Source organism: Globicephala melas, chromosome 8 (genome assembly GCF_963455315.2).
Source record: "Globicephala melas chromosome 8, mGloMel1.2, whole genome shotgun sequence".
NCBI classification, from domain to species: Eukaryota; Metazoa; Chordata; class Mammalia; order Artiodactyla; family Delphinidae; genus Globicephala; species Globicephala melas.
The window spans coordinates 87162055-87180780 of record NC_083321.1 but is presented as its reverse complement, the minus strand read 5'-3'; the positions used below and the strand labels follow the sequence as shown (position 1 = coordinate 87180780).

General features: G+C 39.4%; 1 protein-coding gene across 1 annotated transcript in view; it reads right to left on the bottom strand.

The window, feature by feature from the left end:
- POU2AF2 (POU class 2 homeobox associating factor 2) overlaps nucleotides 1–16660 on the bottom strand; it is a 35878-nt gene extending 19218 nt beyond the window's left edge. Inside the window, exons 1-3 of the mRNA XM_060304354.1 lie at nucleotides 16566–16660; nucleotides 11411–11514; nucleotides 9748–9857 (exon numbers count right to left, since the gene is read on the bottom strand). Coding sequence (XP_060160337.1) covers nucleotides 9748–9857; nucleotides 11411–11514; nucleotides 16566–16660 — 309 coding nt within the window. The remainder of the gene's footprint in view (nucleotides 1–9747; nucleotides 9858–11410; nucleotides 11515–16565) is intronic.
- Between the last annotated feature and the right edge of the window lie 2066 nt (nucleotides 16661–18726).

Genomic DNA, 18726 nt, shown 5'->3' with positions numbered 1-18726 from the left:
AATTTACTTTCAAATGGATAAATGAAAATATTTGTAAAGTTTCTGTTTCAGAGCCTAGCAGTAAATGATAGCTATTATCATTAAGAATTCTTATTTACCCCAGAGAAAATTGAGGTGATGGAAGGGAACTCAGGCTCAGAAGTCACCGCAACTGTCCTACCCATGCCAATCTTTGACCAGATATCAGTGTAGAATATTTGCACTCCACATAATTGTTCTTGTGCTTTATGTGGTTTTTCTGTTGCCTATTTCCCTTGCAAACTCAATTTGCAAACTCTTGTCAAACTAGAAGAAATATGATTTATCTTTTTCAGAATAAATAAGGGATACAGCTTAGCTTTGGTTAGACCCCTCAGGTCGGGGGTAGGGTCGAACATGTTTTGGGGTCGGGAAAATCTAGCAAAGCAGAAAGATAAGCAGCTGTACCCAGTGGGTATAAGGGAGACACATCAAAAACACAGTGAGTACTGGTCCCCTCCCACCCATATCATTCATAGAATTATATGATCCTTTGTAATTGAGGAAATGTAGGCTTAAAAAAGTAACTCATTAGGTCAGTAAATTGAGAGCAAATCCTGATCAAAATGTTAAGACTTTTATTTCCTTCTTCCTGCCGTTTGAAGTTGGTGTTTTCATAAAACAGTCATCCACGATGGGTAAGTATAATACGTGGTTTGTTATCCAAGACTGGTTACATATTTGGAGATTCAGAACTGCAGGATGGGAGCAGTTGAATCTATCTTAATGAAATGTACCAAGTTGGAGCTTCATCTCTAGCCATCTCAACCCGCAGAATGGAGGAGGGTGGTATTGCTGAGTCAGAATAAAAACAAAGTTGCTAACTGTCGCTTCCACTATTTTGTTGTTTCATTGGCTCATAGTGAATCAATTTTTCGAACCTACAAAAGTTACCCAGTGGCCTTTCTCTGGGTCGATTTATTTATACTCTATTAGAATTTGTAGTAATGGATTCAAAGTATCTAATTCCCAAGGCTGCTGTTCGGAGCTCACCACCAACTGTGGGTGTCTGCCTTTGCGCAGCACACTTGCACGATAAGTAACATTTATCAAATGCTACCACACTCCAGGTACTAGCAAAGCCATACAAGCTGCCATTTGCTGAGCACTTACAATGTGCCATGTACCAGCCGTATCGGGGGCGGGGGCTTTTTATACCTTATCTAATTTAATTTTCATGACACATCTGTGGTGGGTATCACTCTCTCCATTTACATAGGATGAAACAGAAGTCCAGAGAACTTCGATCACCTTGATGCAATAGCGTCAGATCCTCACTCTGTCAGACTCCAAAACACAAGCTCTTAACCGTTCTACCCCACTGCTGTTTCTCCTGGGCTGGAGGCTCCAAAAGGAAAAAAAATGGGAATAGCAAGAAATTAGCTAGTTGGGGGAGAGATTTAATAAAACAAGCAATTATCGTGCAGCGTAAGAAGTATTTTAGCAGATAAATATGCCGGAGGCTCTGGGCATGGAGGGGAGTGTCTGGGAGACCTCAGCAGGCAAGACTAAAACTAACTTTTGAGAGGTCATGTCCCAGGCCAGGCCTCCTGACTTCCTCTTCACTTCTCTACCCTATGCACCAAGTGGGTCTACGCACTGCACATCACAGAGTCTCTCCTCTCCCTCTGGACCATCACCCAGGCCTCGTGTTCTGTTTGGACTCTACCCCTCCTCACTGCTCATCTGAGTTACCATCTTCCTTCCAAACTTAGCTCAAGGCTCACCCTCCTCCAAGAAGTCTTCTTCCATCTACCCTGTCCACGCCCTGCTCTCCCCCTTTTCAACCTCCATCTTGTTCACTGAGGGTCACTATTATGCATTTGGCACTTGGAAACCAAAGCCATTTTTAATCACTTATTTCATGTATAATTCTTTTTTTTTTTTTTTTTTACATCTTTACTGGAGTATAATTGCTTTACAATGGTGTGTTAGTTTCTGCTTTATAACAAAGTGAATCAGTTATACGTATACATATGTTCCCATATCTCTTCCCTCTTGCGTCTCCCTCCCTCCCACCCTCCCTATCCCACCCCTCTAGGTGGTCACAAATCACTGAGCTGATCTCCCTGTGCTATGCAGCTGCTTCCCACTAGCTATCAATTTTACATTTGGTAGTGTATATATGTCCATGCCACTCTCTCTCTTTGTCACAGCGTACCCTTCCCCCTCCCCATATCCTCAAGTCCATTCTCTAGTAGGTCTGTGTCTTTATTCCTGTCTTACCCCTAGGTTCTTCATGACATTTTTTTTTCTTAAATTCCATATATATGTGCTAGCATACAGTATTTATCTTTCTCTTTCTGACTTACTTCACTCTGTATGACAGACTCTAGGTCTATCCACCTCACTACAAATAGCTCAGTTTCGTTTCTTTTTATGGCTGACTAATATTCCATTATATATATGTGCCACATCTTCTTTATCCATTCATCCGATGACGGACACTTAGGTTGTTTCCATCTCCGGGCTATTGGAAATAGAGCTGCAGTGAACATTTTGGTACATGACTATTTTTGAATTATGGTTTTCTCAGGGTATATGCCCAGTAGTGGGATTGCTGGGTCATATGGTAGTTCTATTTGTAGTTTTTTAAGGAACCTCCATACTGTGCTCCATAGTGGCTGTACCAATTCACGTTCCCACCAGCAGTGCAAGAGTGTTCCCTTTTCTCCACATCCTCTCCAGCATTTATTGTTTCTAGATTTTTTGATGATGGCCATTCTGACTGGTGTGAGATGATATCTCATTGTAGTTTTGATTTGCCTTTCTCTAATGATTAATGATGTTGAGCATTCTTTCATGTGTTTGTTGGCAGTCTGTATATCTTCTTTGGAGAAATGTCTATTTAGGTCTTCTGCCCATTTTTGGATTGGATTGTTTGTTTTTTTGTTATTGAGCTGCATGAGCTGCTTATAAATTTTGGAGATTAATCTTTTGTCGGTTGCTTCATTTGCAAATATTTTCTCCCATTCTGAGGGCTGTCTTTTGGTCTTGTTTATGGTTTCCTTTGCTGTGCAAAATCTTTGAAGTTTCATTAGATCCCATTTGTTTATTTTTGTTTTTATTTCCATTTCTCTAGGAGGTGGGTCAAAAAGGATCTTGCTGTGATCTATGTCATAGAGTGTTCTGCCTATGTTTTCCTCTAAGAGTTTGATAGTGTCTGGCCTTACGTTTAGGTCTTTAATCCTCATGTATAATTCTTTCTCCCACAGCTGGACTGTACATTTCTTCAGCTCAGTGAATTTCTTACATCACTTGAATTCTAACGTTCCTTCACTGCAGTATTTAATAGCACTAGTATTGATTGAACACATACCATGTGCAAAGCTCTTGACATATTAAACCTAACCTTGCAAGGCACGTATTATTATCTTCCTCTGACACCAAGATTAAAGTACCTTTACAGTTATCATACAGTTGACAAATGGCAGAGCTGGGTAGTACATTCAGGTCATCTTGATCCAGAGCCCATACTCTTCATCATGCTATGCTGCCTGTGCCTTAGATGAGAAAATTCTGTGAAACTAAGTGCTGAAGATTCCCAGATGACAGAGTGATCTGAAACTTCAGCTCAAGGATGCTGCAGCTTGAATATGAGCTAGTTCTCAGAGATTCAGATCTACTTTAAACCATAAGCAGTGAGATGTGAACATTTGAAGTATGAATAATAAAGAAGATAAGGGGATGGGATAAACTTTTTAAAGTTTGAGTATTAAAATTGAATACTGAAATGAGAGGAATCAAACTCTACTTTTATTGACAAGGACACTGAGGCCCAGAGAGGAGAAAGGAATTGCCAGAGACCACTGACAACCAGAAGGAGGGGGTTCAAACAGACTGAGGAGGCAGCAATTTCCTTTGGTGCAGAAGAGGAGTCTCAGATGTGTTTTCCAAAGTCTCAGGGAAATTAAAGAAACTTTGAGATGCTGTAATATACAGTTTCCAATTGTCTACTTTCATTTTTTAATACTTCACGAGAACTCCAAATGCAAATCACAGATATGGACATCATGTTTACACTCGGTGATAACTGAAATGCACATGTCATTGGTGCCACAAAACAGCAGCTGGATATGGAACAAAACAAATCTCTAACTAGCAGTCCTGATGGAAAGACAGACAGTTGTTACAGATGGAGCTGGACAATGTGCATCTGTTCTACAGTTAGAGTTCACTGACCTCCCAAGGAAGATCAAACACTTTCATATAATTTATGCCATAAATGCACTATATGGCTTCCATTCACCTTCAGTTCTTCCAGTTTTTTTCTATCAGTATGTACTATTGTCACGCTTCTTTCTGTGCTTACAATGTTTTACTTCCAAAAATAATTAGGAAAGATTAACCAAGACACCTAGCTGACAGTATGGCTTTAAGGTTAGTATAAAAAGAATCATGCCAAGTGGAAATAGTTAGATTTTGGTCTGTGTATGTATATTATGTATAATTCAAGGTTGATATGATGCAAATATATTTCCCACTTGGGATATTGCTCCTCAACATTTCCCTCAGATCCCTCCCTCGGATCTTCTAAGAACAACCAGAAATCGTCACTTGTTTTTCCTCATATTTATGTAGGATATTAACTTAAAATCACTTTCATATCTATTTCCTTATTGTTCCTCACTCTAGCATTTTGATGAATGAGCAGAGCAGAATAGCTATGAGGGTGTCCATAAACCAGTAAAATGGATTAAATATCAGACCCTGATTGCTAAGCCTATTCTTAATTCCCCCTATATTGCACTGAACTCCCCCATTCCACTACTCAATTTTAACTCCAAATTTGGGTTACTGAGCTCCATTTCCTACTTAGAAAGTTTAGAATTTTTTCCCTCATGCAGCTGTTTTATAGTCAATGATTTTAAATGAATCTTTATGATATCTTGGGAAAAATTTGATTAGAAAGTTCAATAGCTTGCAAATTGTTCATTGAATTTCAAAACAAAATGAAAAATTGTGGCCATTAGGCTTACTGCCTCTTCTTCTTTTTAATTTTAGTATACATAACTGAGAGCTCACCGAATTTTGTGATATTATTTAAAATTTTCAATGATCGGTTTTTATGGAATGTCATAGAAATAGTGTAATTGAAAACAATGCAACATAAACTTACATCAAAAGTCTAAATACATATCTTTTGGTACCAGATGTTGGTGAGTGGCTCATATTTTTAATGATCTGGTCAATAGTATAGTAAAGAATAACCCAGAAAAATTTGAAAAAGAAAGAGGAAACGATTATTTAAAAAGATATCCATGATAATAGCTGTGGAACCACAGGATTATGGCTAAAATGCACACAGTGGTTTTAAGTCCAGTATTTGGTGAAAGTTTCTTTTTTTCTTTTTCTTTTTTTTTTTTTGCGGTATGTGGGCCTCTCACTGTTGTGGCCTCTCCCGTTGCGGAGCACAGGCTCTGGACGCGCAGGCTCAACGGCCATGGCTCACGGGCCTAGCCGCTCTATGGCATGTGGGATCTTCCTGGACCGGGGTACGAACCCGTGTCCCCTACATCGGCAGGCGGACTCTCAACCACTGTGCCACCAGGGAAGCCCTGAAAGTTTCTTTTGATGCAAAGGATTTTTTTCCCCTTTGATTCCTACTGCAAAAATGTGAAAAACACTTCATGGTATAGAAAACAGATGTTCATGAGAGAAGTTGAGTCAACATAACCCATGTAAACTTATTCAAGTGCTGTCATAAAGAACAGAGCAGCAATTTGGGCATCAGATAGACACTTTCTAGAGAGTACTTATCTGGGGGATGTAGTTTTCATAATATCTGTGTACTAGTTTCCTAGGGCTGCTGGAAAAAACTACCACCACCTGGGTGGCTTAGAAAGACCAAAATTTATTCTTTCTCTCTCTAGGGACCTCGAGGGGAGAGTCCACTCTGCCTCTTCCAGCTTTGGTGGCTGCCTACCTGCCTGCCTTCCTTGATATGTGATATCTGCCTCCCTGGTCACATGACCTCTTCCTCTTTTGCGTGTCTCTCAAAACTCCCTCTTATAAATGTGGCACATATATACAATGGTATATTACTCAGCCATAAAAAAGAATTTAAATTGAGTTATTTGTAGTGAGGTGGATGGACCTAGAGTGTCATACAGAGTTAAGTGAGTCAGAAAGAGAAAACAAATACTGTATGCTAACACATACATACACTACCAAATGTATAATAGATTGCTAGTGGGAAGCAGCTGATAGCACAGGGAGATCAGCTTGATGCTTTGTGTCCACCTAGAGGGGTGGGATAGGGAGGGTGGGAGGGAGATGCAAGAGGGAGGGGATATGGGGATATATGTATACATATAGCTGATTCACTTTGTTATAAAGCAGAAACTAACATACCATTGTAAAGCAATTATACTCCAATAAGGATGTTAAAAAAACCCCACAAAAACAAAAAAAACCCACAATTCTTCCACATTAAAAAAAACAAGAGTACATGGGATTGCATTTAGGGATCACCTCTTCCAGGGTAAGTGGAAGATCCACCCAAGATCCTTAACTTAATCACATATTTTGCCATTTAAGTCGACATTCACATGTTTCAGGTATTTGATGTAGGATCTTTGGGGGTCCAGTTTTTGGCTTAGGATAATATCTATGGTAAAACAGTGTGGTAGGGCCTCCAATCTCCTCAAGTTATCCTTTGACTGGTTATTACCCATGTTATCAGTAGCAAATTTTGAACACGTCTAAGGATGGCTTTCCTATCTAAACTTACCTAAGATATCAGACTCATTGTCACCTAGTGAACTGGTATGAAAAGGGTAGGGAGTGTCAGTATTCCTCATGCCATTCGAGCCCTGTAAGTGCTGCCAGTAATGTGATTCTACATGACTCCTGCTCATTGAGTTGTGTTTGACACAGGGACAGAAAAAGTCCTTGAGAGTCAGTGATTAATTAATATGATGTCTTTCTTGGGATTTTCTAGAATAGTGGTTGAGATGAAAGAAATAGACAGTAAAATCAATTCATGGAGATACCTAAAGTCCAAATAGCCATGTAATGGGACTATATGCATTTAATTACCCAAATTTAAAAGGTCTTTGAAATGAGGACGAGAGTAAGATACCAGCAGTGAGACACTGAGTAATATGTGAGAACAGGAAGTTAGGGCTGAGTTCATACTGCCTGTGTACCTGATGCCTGAGAAGAACAACCATAGTTAGAGCTGGTTTGCACCTTTCCAGTCCTTTCTATATGATGATATTTTCTTATGCCTTCATTTCCTTTGTTTGCATGTGCTGTGGTCTGAATGTTTGTGTCCTTCACAAATTGATGTTGAAATCCTAAGGCCCCATGTGATTGTATTAGGAGGTGGGGCCTTTGGGAGGCAATTGGGTCATGAGGATGGAACCCTCGTGAATGGGATTAGTGCCTTTATAAAAGGGCCCTAGAGAGCTCTCTATGCCCTCCCATCATGTGAGGATACAATGAGAATTCTGCAACCCAGAAAAGGGCCTTCACGAGAACCTTACCATGTTGGCAACCTGAACTTGGTCACCAATCCTCCAGAACTGTGAGAAATAAATGTATGCTGTTTATAAACTCCGCTGTCTGTGGTATTTTGTGATGACAGCTCAAACAGATGAAGACAGCATGAATCAGAAATGATTCTACTCCAGTCCACATTGATCTTTCCCTTTAGAAGGCATATGGAATTGGCAGTCAGAAGACCTGCCACTTGCTAACTGCAACTTGCAAACAATCCCTTCCCTTCTTTTGTTCTCAACTTTTTCATCTGTAAGATGGAGAATGATGTCAACGTCAATCTCATAGGAGTAGTGTGTCTATTGAATGAGATAACACACAGGAAGTGCACTTTAAACTGTGCTTATGCAAATAGTATTCCAATCTTCATAACACGTGGCTATGCTGCCTGGTCCTTTGTCTTCAGCATTCAGTGTAGTGCTTGGTTATATGGTCTTTTATTTTTTAAATGTATAAGTGTTTTCCTTTCCGCCATTGTTGTTTAATGGCACAGACCATGTATCACATGTTTCCTGTACCCACTTTTGTATAACATTTGCAGTGTCACTGGGCCAGTAGCAATAGCTCAGCAACTTCTAATCTGGGTAGAGATAAGAACCTTGGTTATGTGTGGGGTTTTGACAGTTGCACTTTGCTGTGTGGTAAATTTCTTATATTATGATGTGCAAAGAAATCACCCAAGGAGCTTGTTAAGAATGACCATTCCCTGGCCCCAGACCAATAACTCTATGTTAATAGACATGGAACAGGGACCAGGAATTTGCATTTTAAAATTAAATCAAATAATATGACTTATTGTTAATTATGTTTATAGTGTTATATCTTTTAAAAAGTAAAAGCATCAAAAAATAGAGAAAACACACTCTTCGATAGTCGCAGAGCTTAAGTAAGAAATCATGTTAGGTAATTTTTTAATAAAAAATATATTTCCATCCACCATTTGGATAGGTGCCTCTTTGTCTTGTTATGCAATTCCATCTGGCACAGTGCCCTATTACTGTATGTGTGTATGGATGACGCTGCCGAGGAGGGAATTATAGCCTCACATGGGGCAGATAGACTATCTGTTCCTTGACTATGAAGTTATCTTCATTGCGCCTCTTATCTTCCCAACTGACAGTATGCCTGGAACTTTTGCAAGTTTCACAATTCTAGCCATAATAGTGGCCAAGCAATCCACGTTACATCCATGCCGCTATGGTTCACTTAGAGTAGACTGAATTCTCTGTCTCTTTCTTTTTTCCTCTCTTTCTCTCAAGAGACTAGATTTGTATGGATGTTTTTAACTCACATTCCAGATGATTCTGAAGAAGCATGAGGAGAAACATGGCACTAGGAACAGACAAGGAGCCAATTATTCAGATTTCTCTTTATCAACTAAGCTCCATTTGAACTAGAAGAGAGGAGGTGGTTTAAAAGAAAGGAAAGCCAAAAAATGTGCAAATAAAGGATGTTCTTAGATGGGAGGAAATTGAATCTGGAGTTGGTTCATTTGAAACAAGTCCCAGAAGTTTGACTTTGGAGCAGTGTTGAATATGGTGCTGACGTTCTGGGCAGAACACACTGGAAGAAGCAGTTCCCACTGTGTACCAGCCCCTGTGCTCAGTGCTGTATGTGGTTGCCTCCTTTATTCCTGGTCATCTGCTCTCGTGTCCTGCCCCCAGCAATGCAGGTGAGTAATTATATACACAACTCGATAACCAACTGCTATTTCCATTCAAGAATCATTATTGGAGATTTGGGTGTAACTACTTAAACATTTTAGGTATAGAGCAGAGCTATTTATAAAGACAAGGATGTCAGATAGAGATTTTAGACTTAAGACAACTCCTACTAAGATGTTTAAATCTGATTTTGCACGTTATATAGAAGACGTTTAGAAGTTGTCTCTATCAGATTTAGAATAACATGTATATGAAGGTCAGCATTATTCCCACCAACTGAGCCTTTGGTAGTTCATGACTGGCAGAAATGAAAAAGTCAGGACTCATCATCATTTCATATCCACTAGCTGAAGTAGCCAGCAAATAAGTTCACAGAGCTCTTGGAATCCTTGCTTATAGATTAATTATATAGTGTGTGCCAGTTAAAGGGGGCCTTTGCTGTGGAGAATATCAGACTCAAGAGGTGAGAGATTGGTGAGAAGATAAATGGAGAGGGGAGATAATTAACCTTAATAGGACTTAAATACCCAAAGACTTCAGAATGGATTCAACTGAGACTTACATTAAATCTTGAGTTACTTGTATGCTTGGATCGTTTTTCTGCCAGTAGATCTTTGACTGTGTGCTTCACTCTCACGCCTTGATACACTCGTTTGCTGTAGTCTCCTGGGACTTAAGCAAATGGAATAGTAACAATCAAATGTGGATACTATAAGTAGGTTAACCTGTCCAGGGTTAATACTGTGATGCTATTTTCTCATTAGAATGATAGACTTGAATTTGAAGTGGCTTCAACACAGGTCATTTAGTCCTATCTCCTGATCCTTGACAGAAACTGATCCAAGCTAAGTGAAAGAAACACTATTCCATCTTTTACGTATTAGCCACTGACTTGGGAAAATCACAGTTTCTCAGCCCTGTTTCCTTCATCTGTAAAATGGGTTTAATAATCTCTCTGAAACTGACTGCAGAGTTACATAAGATATGCATATGAAAATGTTGTGAAAAGTACCAAGTTAAATACAAAATTCCTGTACAAAATGAAGGAGAGAAAAAAACTAGGTTCCAAGACAATATATTATTCAATTCAAATAAAGCCACATGCAAACTGATTTCAGCAAAACAAAGTTATTTGACTGATCCTTTGGGTCTTATTTTGACAGGATTTGGCCTATATATCTTTTAATTAAAGAGGCTTAAGTATCTCTTTCAAATCAGCCTCAAATTTAAAGCTAAATGATCTTAATGTTTGTTCCAAAGGAATCTAAGTGCTGCTCTTAGAATTGTGTGTGATGCCTTATATTTTGGGAAAAGCCTGAGGCTACATTTATTCATCGATAATTTATTGAGTATTCTTTATGTGTCAGGCATTGTGTCAGAGCTGGTAATACAAAAGAACATGCCATCTAGTGGGAGGAGAGAAATACTTAAAAATAATTATAATGCAAATGTGCAAAGTACAACAAAAAGTATGCCTGAATAGAATACTCAGAAAAACACAGAACGTGTCAATTTCTCTTGAGGGTGGGGAAGGAGTTAGGGAAGGCAATGTGATAGCAGAGGTAAGCAGTGTGTATGATGGTAAATGAGTAAGAACATTCCAGGTATAGAGGGCAGCATGGGCAAAGTCCTGGAGGTAAGAACAGAAGGAGGGAGAAACTGAGCCTGGGGAAGGGAAATGATCAGGGCGCAGTCATGAAGTTTCTTGTAGGCGAAGGAGTTTGGATTTCATCCTGTGTGCAGTGAGCCATTGGAGGCTTCCAAGCATGGTAGTAGTGTGGTTAGATTTGCATTTTAGACAGACATTTCTAGCAGCTGTATGAAGGTGGATTTAGATTTAAGAATCACAAAGCCACAGGGAGAACAGTCAGGAAGATTCTAGGATAATTCAGGCAAGAGATAGTGGGGTCTGAGTTGTGGTTGATAGGAGGGCAAGGAGAGGACAGATCTGGAAATTATTTAGACGTAGGAGGGAAAGGAGCAGGAAGATTCAAGGCTGATTCTCAAGCTTCCACCATGGGATTGGTCTGGGTATATAAGTTTCAGAGACATCATAATGTTGATAGTAAGGAAACCAGGAACGAGAATGAACTCTCTTGGAATGTTTGAAAGGTAGAGTCATAACAATGGCATTGAGGGAAAACTTATGCATCTGGCATATTAGGATAAATAGACCAGGCTACTCTCAACGGCTGAGATCAATATCCTGGGAACTCCTACAATACTGATTCCTGACACGCTGGTTGGGAAGCTCTGGACTAGATGGTTAAAGATGGAAGCCTGGGGAACATCCACATTTGAAGGCTTGTCTGAGGAGAAGGAGAGAACCCTAATGAAGAAGAAGTGGTTGGAGAAGAACCAGAATAAAACAGGAGAATGAGGTAGAATTCAAGGGAAGGGATTTCAAGAAAGAAGGAAAAAGAGTGAGATACCACAGAATTGTTCAGGAAGATAAGGACAGCAAAACATCCATTGCTTTCAATTCAGTGGTTGGTGTTGTCTTAGCAAGAGTAATTTTGGAAGCATTACCTAGAAGCCAGGTGATAACGTCAAGGGCAGAGGTGGAGAAAGGGAGGGAGACTATTTCTTCTTGAAGTTTGAATGAGGAAGGGAAGCAAGAGACTGAATGATCATTGGAGACAATTACAGGGACAAGGAGAGGTTTGCTTATGTTTTTACATCTATTTAATGAATTCGTGGATAGGAGATATTTGAGGATATTTGAACAGGAAGAGGGAGGGACTGAAGATTTAGGGAAGAGGGAGAAAATGATGAAAGGAGATCTTGAAGAGCTAGAGAGAAATTGGGGTCAAGGACACAAGTTGGCTCTCAAACTTTTGAGCCCAGAATAAAGAAGGGCAGGGGAGGGGTGGTGGCCCAGTCGTATGGTCAGTGACTAAGACATCTCTAGTGCTCGTTCCAGCAGCCTGGAGTAGGAGAGTGACACAGGCACTAAATGTCAGAACAAGGCAGGAGTCAAGGCCAGACAGAAAAGTCCAAGTAAGAATACACACCAGTGATCCTCAGAGTGTGAATCTTGGGCCAGGAACAATAGCATCAGCTAGGAATGTGTTAAAAATGCAGATTTTCAGGTGCTGCTCCAGATGTACTGAATCAGAAACTTTAGGGGTGGGCCCAGCAATTGTGTTTTAACAAGCCCTTTAGGTGATTCTGATGTTCTCTGTAGTTTGAGAACCAAAGATATGCATAAGAGTAGGGACTTTATAAGGCTCCTGTGGAAGAGGGGGACAACTCTAACCTAGGCATTCCTAGCTGGCTGATTGATGGTGGATGTGGACTTAGGTCTGAGAGGAGATTGGAGTGGACGTTGAAGAGGTCCAGTTGCCCAGTCCCAAAGGTTGATCCTTTGTGTGTTTGCAGACAGTCTTGGTTTCACTTTTCCGAAGGGCTTTTTAGTTGGTGGTTTCAATCTGAATTATCCATTTATGCTTTATATGTATGCCAAAAAGCCTAGAGGAAATATACCTATTCTAAATAAGTTTAACAAATAAGCACATGGTGACTAATGGATAAAGTTCATGAGATGGCAAATAAGCAGATCAAAACTTCTGAAGTTTTGCCATAAAACAATCAGTCTTATGTACCAGTTGGCACCGACTCTAGTGCAAAATGTGGGGCTATATGCCACAGTGGATGCAAAATAAGTTTAGAACATATAACAGATGTCCTTAAAGACATCTTCTTTTAGTGAGAGAAATAAGACATGCACATGTGAGGGATTAAGGGAGGGGGAAGAGTATACTTTATTGATGAAAATTTTGTGGGAAGGGATGGGATTTAGTCTGGATTCAGATAGATGTGGATAGGTTAGGAGGAGGGAGAAAGGCCTTGTAGACATTAGGCATGGCATGAGCAAAAGCAGAGGTCGGAAAGAGCAAGGCATGTGTAGGAAGGGAAAGGAATGAGGGTAACTGGAGTTAATGGATTTAAATGCCATCAATATATAGATGAAGTTCAGATGGATATCCCTAGACCAGACCTGTCCTGGACTTTAGATGTGGATGTCCATCTTCACTTTGATGTCTAGTAGACATTTCAAACTCCACATGTCCAAATCTGAACTCTGTCCTTCCCTTTATATTTGCTTTTCTGAAACCTTCCTATTAGTTGTTGGCAACTCCATCCTTCTGTTTGCCCAGTCCCAAAGCTATAAAGTCATTCTTAGTTCCTCTCTTTTCTCTCATACTTCACAACCCATCCTTTAGGAGTTCCTGATGGTGCCACCCATAAAATAGAGCCAGAATCTGCTGACTTTTCTCCACCTCCACTGCTGATACCCAGGTAAAATCAACTGTCATCTCTCATGTAGATACTGCAGTAGCCTTCCAACTGATCTCTTTGCTTCCACTCTTCCCCCATCCCCAGTGTATCTCAACACAGCAGCCAAAGTGATTCTTTCAAAAAGGAAGTCCAATTGCCTCACTCCTCTTCTCAAAACCATACAGTGGCTCCCCATTTAACTCAGGGTAAAAGCCAAGGTCCTTACAATGGTCCTACATAACCTTGTTCCATGACACCTCTGATCTCATCTCATAACACTCTATTGTACTCCAGCCAGTTTCTGAAATGCATCAACCACACCACTTCTACCTTAGGACTTTGCATTGGCTGTCCACTCTATCTGGAATATTCTTCCTCCAGTTATCCACATGACTAAATGCCCTTGTCTCCTTCAAAATTTGGCTCAAAAGTCATTTTCTCAATGAGAACATATTTAAAGTTACACCTTCCCATAAAACACCTCTATTCCCCTTTATCCTATTTTACTTTTTATTTCTACGTAGTACTTGTCTGTTATAATGTCCTATATAATTTCCTTATTTATTAAGTTTATTGTTTATTGTCTGTTTCTTCCTTGCTAGAATGTAAGTTCCATGAGGGTAGGAATCTTTGCTTGTTTTTACTCACTGAAACATCTTAAGTGCCAATGCCTATAACAGCGTCTGGCACTTAGTAGGCCTTCAGTAAATATTTGCTGAAAGTATCCTTTTTTTTTTTAGTTGAGAATAATGGAAATGTTGAAGGTGTTGAAAACCAGGTGGTAAAAATTTATACTTTATGTTGTAGGTGATGGAAACCACTAATCTTTTTTCCTATTTTTGGGAATTCTGAAAGTTCCTTAACCTACCCTATCCTCCTTTTTTAAAGAGGAGTGATATTTAGAGTTTAAAAATGTTGCTAGTATTCCTACTTCCAAATGTATTTCCCCTTGTGCACTGTGTCTATTTAAAGAGTCCACACCTGCATAAGTGAGGAGATGCTTAAGAGGTTTTATTCAAATACCCTAGATACAAACTTGCATTCAGATCAGTTGTTGAGAAAACAAAGACGTGTGTTTCTGGAGAGAAAGCACAAGCAAATTTATTAATAAGAATCATTTATCCTTTCGAATTTGGGAAAAAAATTCATGCTGTTGTATCGTGACTGTGTACACGCAGCAAACTGTCCCAGTCATGCCCTTTCCACATTCCTGTTCACTTTGAAGAAGGATTTGGCCCACAGTAGATTTAATGATGCTGTTGCTTTAATGTTGTTTCTGAAAATTACATCTTTTCTCCATCAAATCAAACTCATACATTCTGAAATTGGCTATTTAAAATGTAGGCGATTCCTCAACTGTTTTTAGTTATGAAATATCAAATATATTTATGACATTTGAAGCACCTTATTTTACTACTTTTGATGACAGTTTCTGTAATACATTTTCTTGCTTTTAAATTCTTTAGAGTGTTTGAGCAGGTGCTTGTTACATAAGGTAAGGGAATAAAGAGACAGTTCGAAACAAACAAAAAAAAAAGAGTAAAACAAAAACAATCCCATAACTTTAGAAAACAATTCATATTTTGAGTTACATCATTAGACAATGGTAAAATTAAGATAATAGATGATGTCTCTCTGAATTGTGGTCCCTCATGGTATGAAATACAGGCACACTCTCACTTAAGAAAGAGCAGAATAAACATCCTGGATTATTGGTGAACAGCATCTACGTTTGTTCCATTTCTCTGCCGGTCAGGGAAGTGCCAAGAATGAGGTCCTGGACAGGCCAGTGGCAATACAGTGCTTTGGCCCACCGTCTGGCTCAGGTGACAGCCTTGAGACTGTAGGTACCCCTCTCCTTACCCCACCAACCCAGCTCAGCCTGTCTTGCTGAGGCTGAGAACCCTCTCCCCAAGAGGAGGCAGATCCCTACGTAGGAATATAGTGCTTGATCTATACCCACTAGATGCTCAGCATTTGTGGTTCCACTTTTGATCTGGGAAGATGATATTACTAGTTTTATTATGCAAAGCCTCTGGAAGAATACAAGGAAAGACAAGGAAATACAAGGAAAGTTCAGAAATTAATCTTGAAATATTCAATATATTAATTAATATATACTACTTAGGAAATTTCACACTGGAAATAAAGACTGAAACTTTTAAAGAAGTGGGGCTAAATTAGTTAACATGTGAGGATTTTCTAGCAGTTTAGTTTGCCCATACCATAGGCATCCACAAGTCACTCCCAATAGCCACCCCCCTCTTCCACTTTTTAAGCCTCAGAGCTGGATCCAAACACTTAGCACTTCTGTCATAACCAGTTCCATACTGCAGAAGATAGATGCACTTATGGCTCTTTTTATCTTTGAGGAGCTGTGGTGTTTTAAAAAATATTAATTTTTCTTTCAAGCTACTTTACAAAGTGTTTAAAGAATATTTCTTCTATCATCACTTATTACCATTTAAATGCAAACTTTTTAATCTAAAATTTGTTCCTGAAAGGGGTTTACTCTATGTTGACACTAACATTTGTATTCTCAGAGTGAACACACTGAGAAAGATCTATATATAGTTTGAATTCATGAAATAACAGCCCTTCCTTACCATGTGTATGTGGAAAGCCCTTCATCCTTAATCTTAAAAGCAAGATGCATGAATAAAAGATATTTCAAGTTCTATATAAATGTGGATTCTTCTCCTGCACTTTCTTTATAATTGAGGGCTTACTGGAAGTTGTTACTTTTAACATAAAATTTGGCTACACTGGAAAAGAATGCTTTAATATCCAAGTTCTCATTTTATAAAAATAATGTTCAATAGAATTGATCTTTCAGAAACCATACCTCCATGAACTTGAAACAGCAAAATAAACCCAACAATTAATAATTAAATGCAACAGAATTATGAAAATGTTACCAAGAGTTCAAAGTTGTTGGTCTCTGGTCTGTGTTTTTATACTTTTACGGTATATGTTCTAGCTGGACTTAGGCATATTTCTTCTTGTCCTTTGCTTTATGTTATGCATTTGTGACGTTAAAAATAAACATTAGGATTATTAAAGTTTTAAAAAAGTTTTAAATCATTGATATTGACTCACCACGTTCCATTCTGGATGGTTCTGGTGAATTTCCTTCTTAATGGCAATGTAGGATTTCTGGTGAATGGTGTATTTTGCTTGATGGCTTCCGCCATCTTGAAGCTCCTCGGCAGGCGGACCTTTCCAGGAGAACACACAATGCGCCTCAGGCTGGTGCAACCTCACACCAGCCTCTGCCACCGCAGGCTCACCCTGCATTGGTACCCCTGCCTCCCCCCGGCCTGAGTGAGCCAGAGCCCCCAAATCAGCTGCTCCTTTAACCCCGTCCTGTCTGAGCGAAGACCAGATGCCCTCAGGTGACTTACAGGCAGAGGCGGGGCCAAATCCAAAGCTGAACCCCGGGAGCTGTGCAAACAAAGAAGAGCAAGGGAAATCCCTCCCAGCAGCCTCAGGAGCAGCGGATTAAATCTCCACAATCAACTTGATGTACCCTGCATCTGTGGAATACATGAATAGACAACGAATCCTCCCAAATTGAGGTGGTGGACTTTGGGAGCAATGATTTTTTTTTTCCTTTTTCTCTTTTTTGTGAGTGTGTATGTGTATACTTCTGTGTGTGATTTTTTCTGTATAGCTTTGCTTCTACCAGCTGTCCCAGGGTTCTCTCTGTCCGTTTCTTTGTTATTTAGGTTTTTTTTTTTTTAGTATACTTTTTAGCACTTGTTATCATTGGTGGATTTGTTTTTTGATTTGGTTGCTCTCTTCTTTCTTTCTTTCACTTTTTTTATTTGTTACATTTTAATTTTTTTAATTTTTAATAATGATTTTTTATTTTAATAACTTTTTATTTTATTTTATTTTTTCTTTATTTCTTTCTTTTTTTCTCCAGTTTATTCTGAGCAGTGTGGATGACAGGGGCTTAGTGCTCTGGCCGGGCATCAGGCCTGTGCCTCTGAGGTGGGAGAGCCAAGTTCAGGACATTGGACAACCAGAGACTTCCCAGCTCCACATAATATCAAACAGCAAAAACTCCCAGAGATGTCCATCTCAATGCCAGCACCCAGCTCCCCTCAACGACCAGCAAGCTACAGAGCTGGACACCCTATGCCAAACAACTAGCAAGACAGGAACACAAACCCATCCATTATCACAGAGGCTGCCTAAAACCATAATAAGGTCACAGACACCCCAAAGCACACCACTAGACGTGGTCCTGCCCACCAAAAAGACACGATCAAGCCTCATCCACCAGAACACAGGCACTAGTCCCCTCCACCAGGAAGCCTACACAACCCACTGAACCAACCTTAGCCACTGGGGGCAGACACCAAAAACAACTGGAACTATGAACCTGCAGCCTGTGAAAAGCAGACCCCAAACACAGTAAGTTAAGCAAAATGAGATGACAGAAAAACACAGCAGATGAAGGAACAAAGCAAAAACCCACCAGACCAAACAAATGAAGAGGAAATAGGCAGTCTACCTGAAAAAGAATTTAGAATAATGATAGTAAAGATGATCCAAAATCTTGGAAATAGAATGGAGAAAATACAATAAACGTTTAACAAGGACCTAGAAGAACTAAAGAGCAAACAAACAATGATGAACAACACAATAAATGAAATTAAAAATTCTCTACAAGGAATCAAGAGCAGAATAACTGAGGCAGAAGAATGGGTAAGTGACCTGGAAGATAAAATAATGGAAATAACTACTGCAGAGCAGAGTAAAGAAAAAAGAATGAAAAGAATTTAGGACAGTGTCAGAGACGTCTGGGACAACATTAAATGCACCAACATTCGAATTATAGGGGTCCCAAAAGAAGAAGAGGAAAAGAAAGAAACTGAGAAAATATTTGAAGAGATTATAGTTGAAAACTTCCCTAATATGGGAAAGGAAATAGTTAATCAAGTCCAGGAAGCACAGAGAGTCCCATACAAGGTAAATCCAAGGAGAAACACGCCAAGACACATATTAATCAAAATATCAAAAATTAAATACAAAAAAAATGATATTAAAAGCATCAAGGGAAAAACAACAAATAACATACCAGTGATTTCCCATAAGGTTAAGAGCTGAACTTTCAGCAGAAACTCTGCAAGCCAGAAGAGAGTGGCAGGACATATTTAAAGTGATGAAAGGGAAAAACCTACAACCAAGATTACTCTACCCATCAAGGATCTCATTCAGATTTGATGGAGAAATTAAAATCTTTACAGAC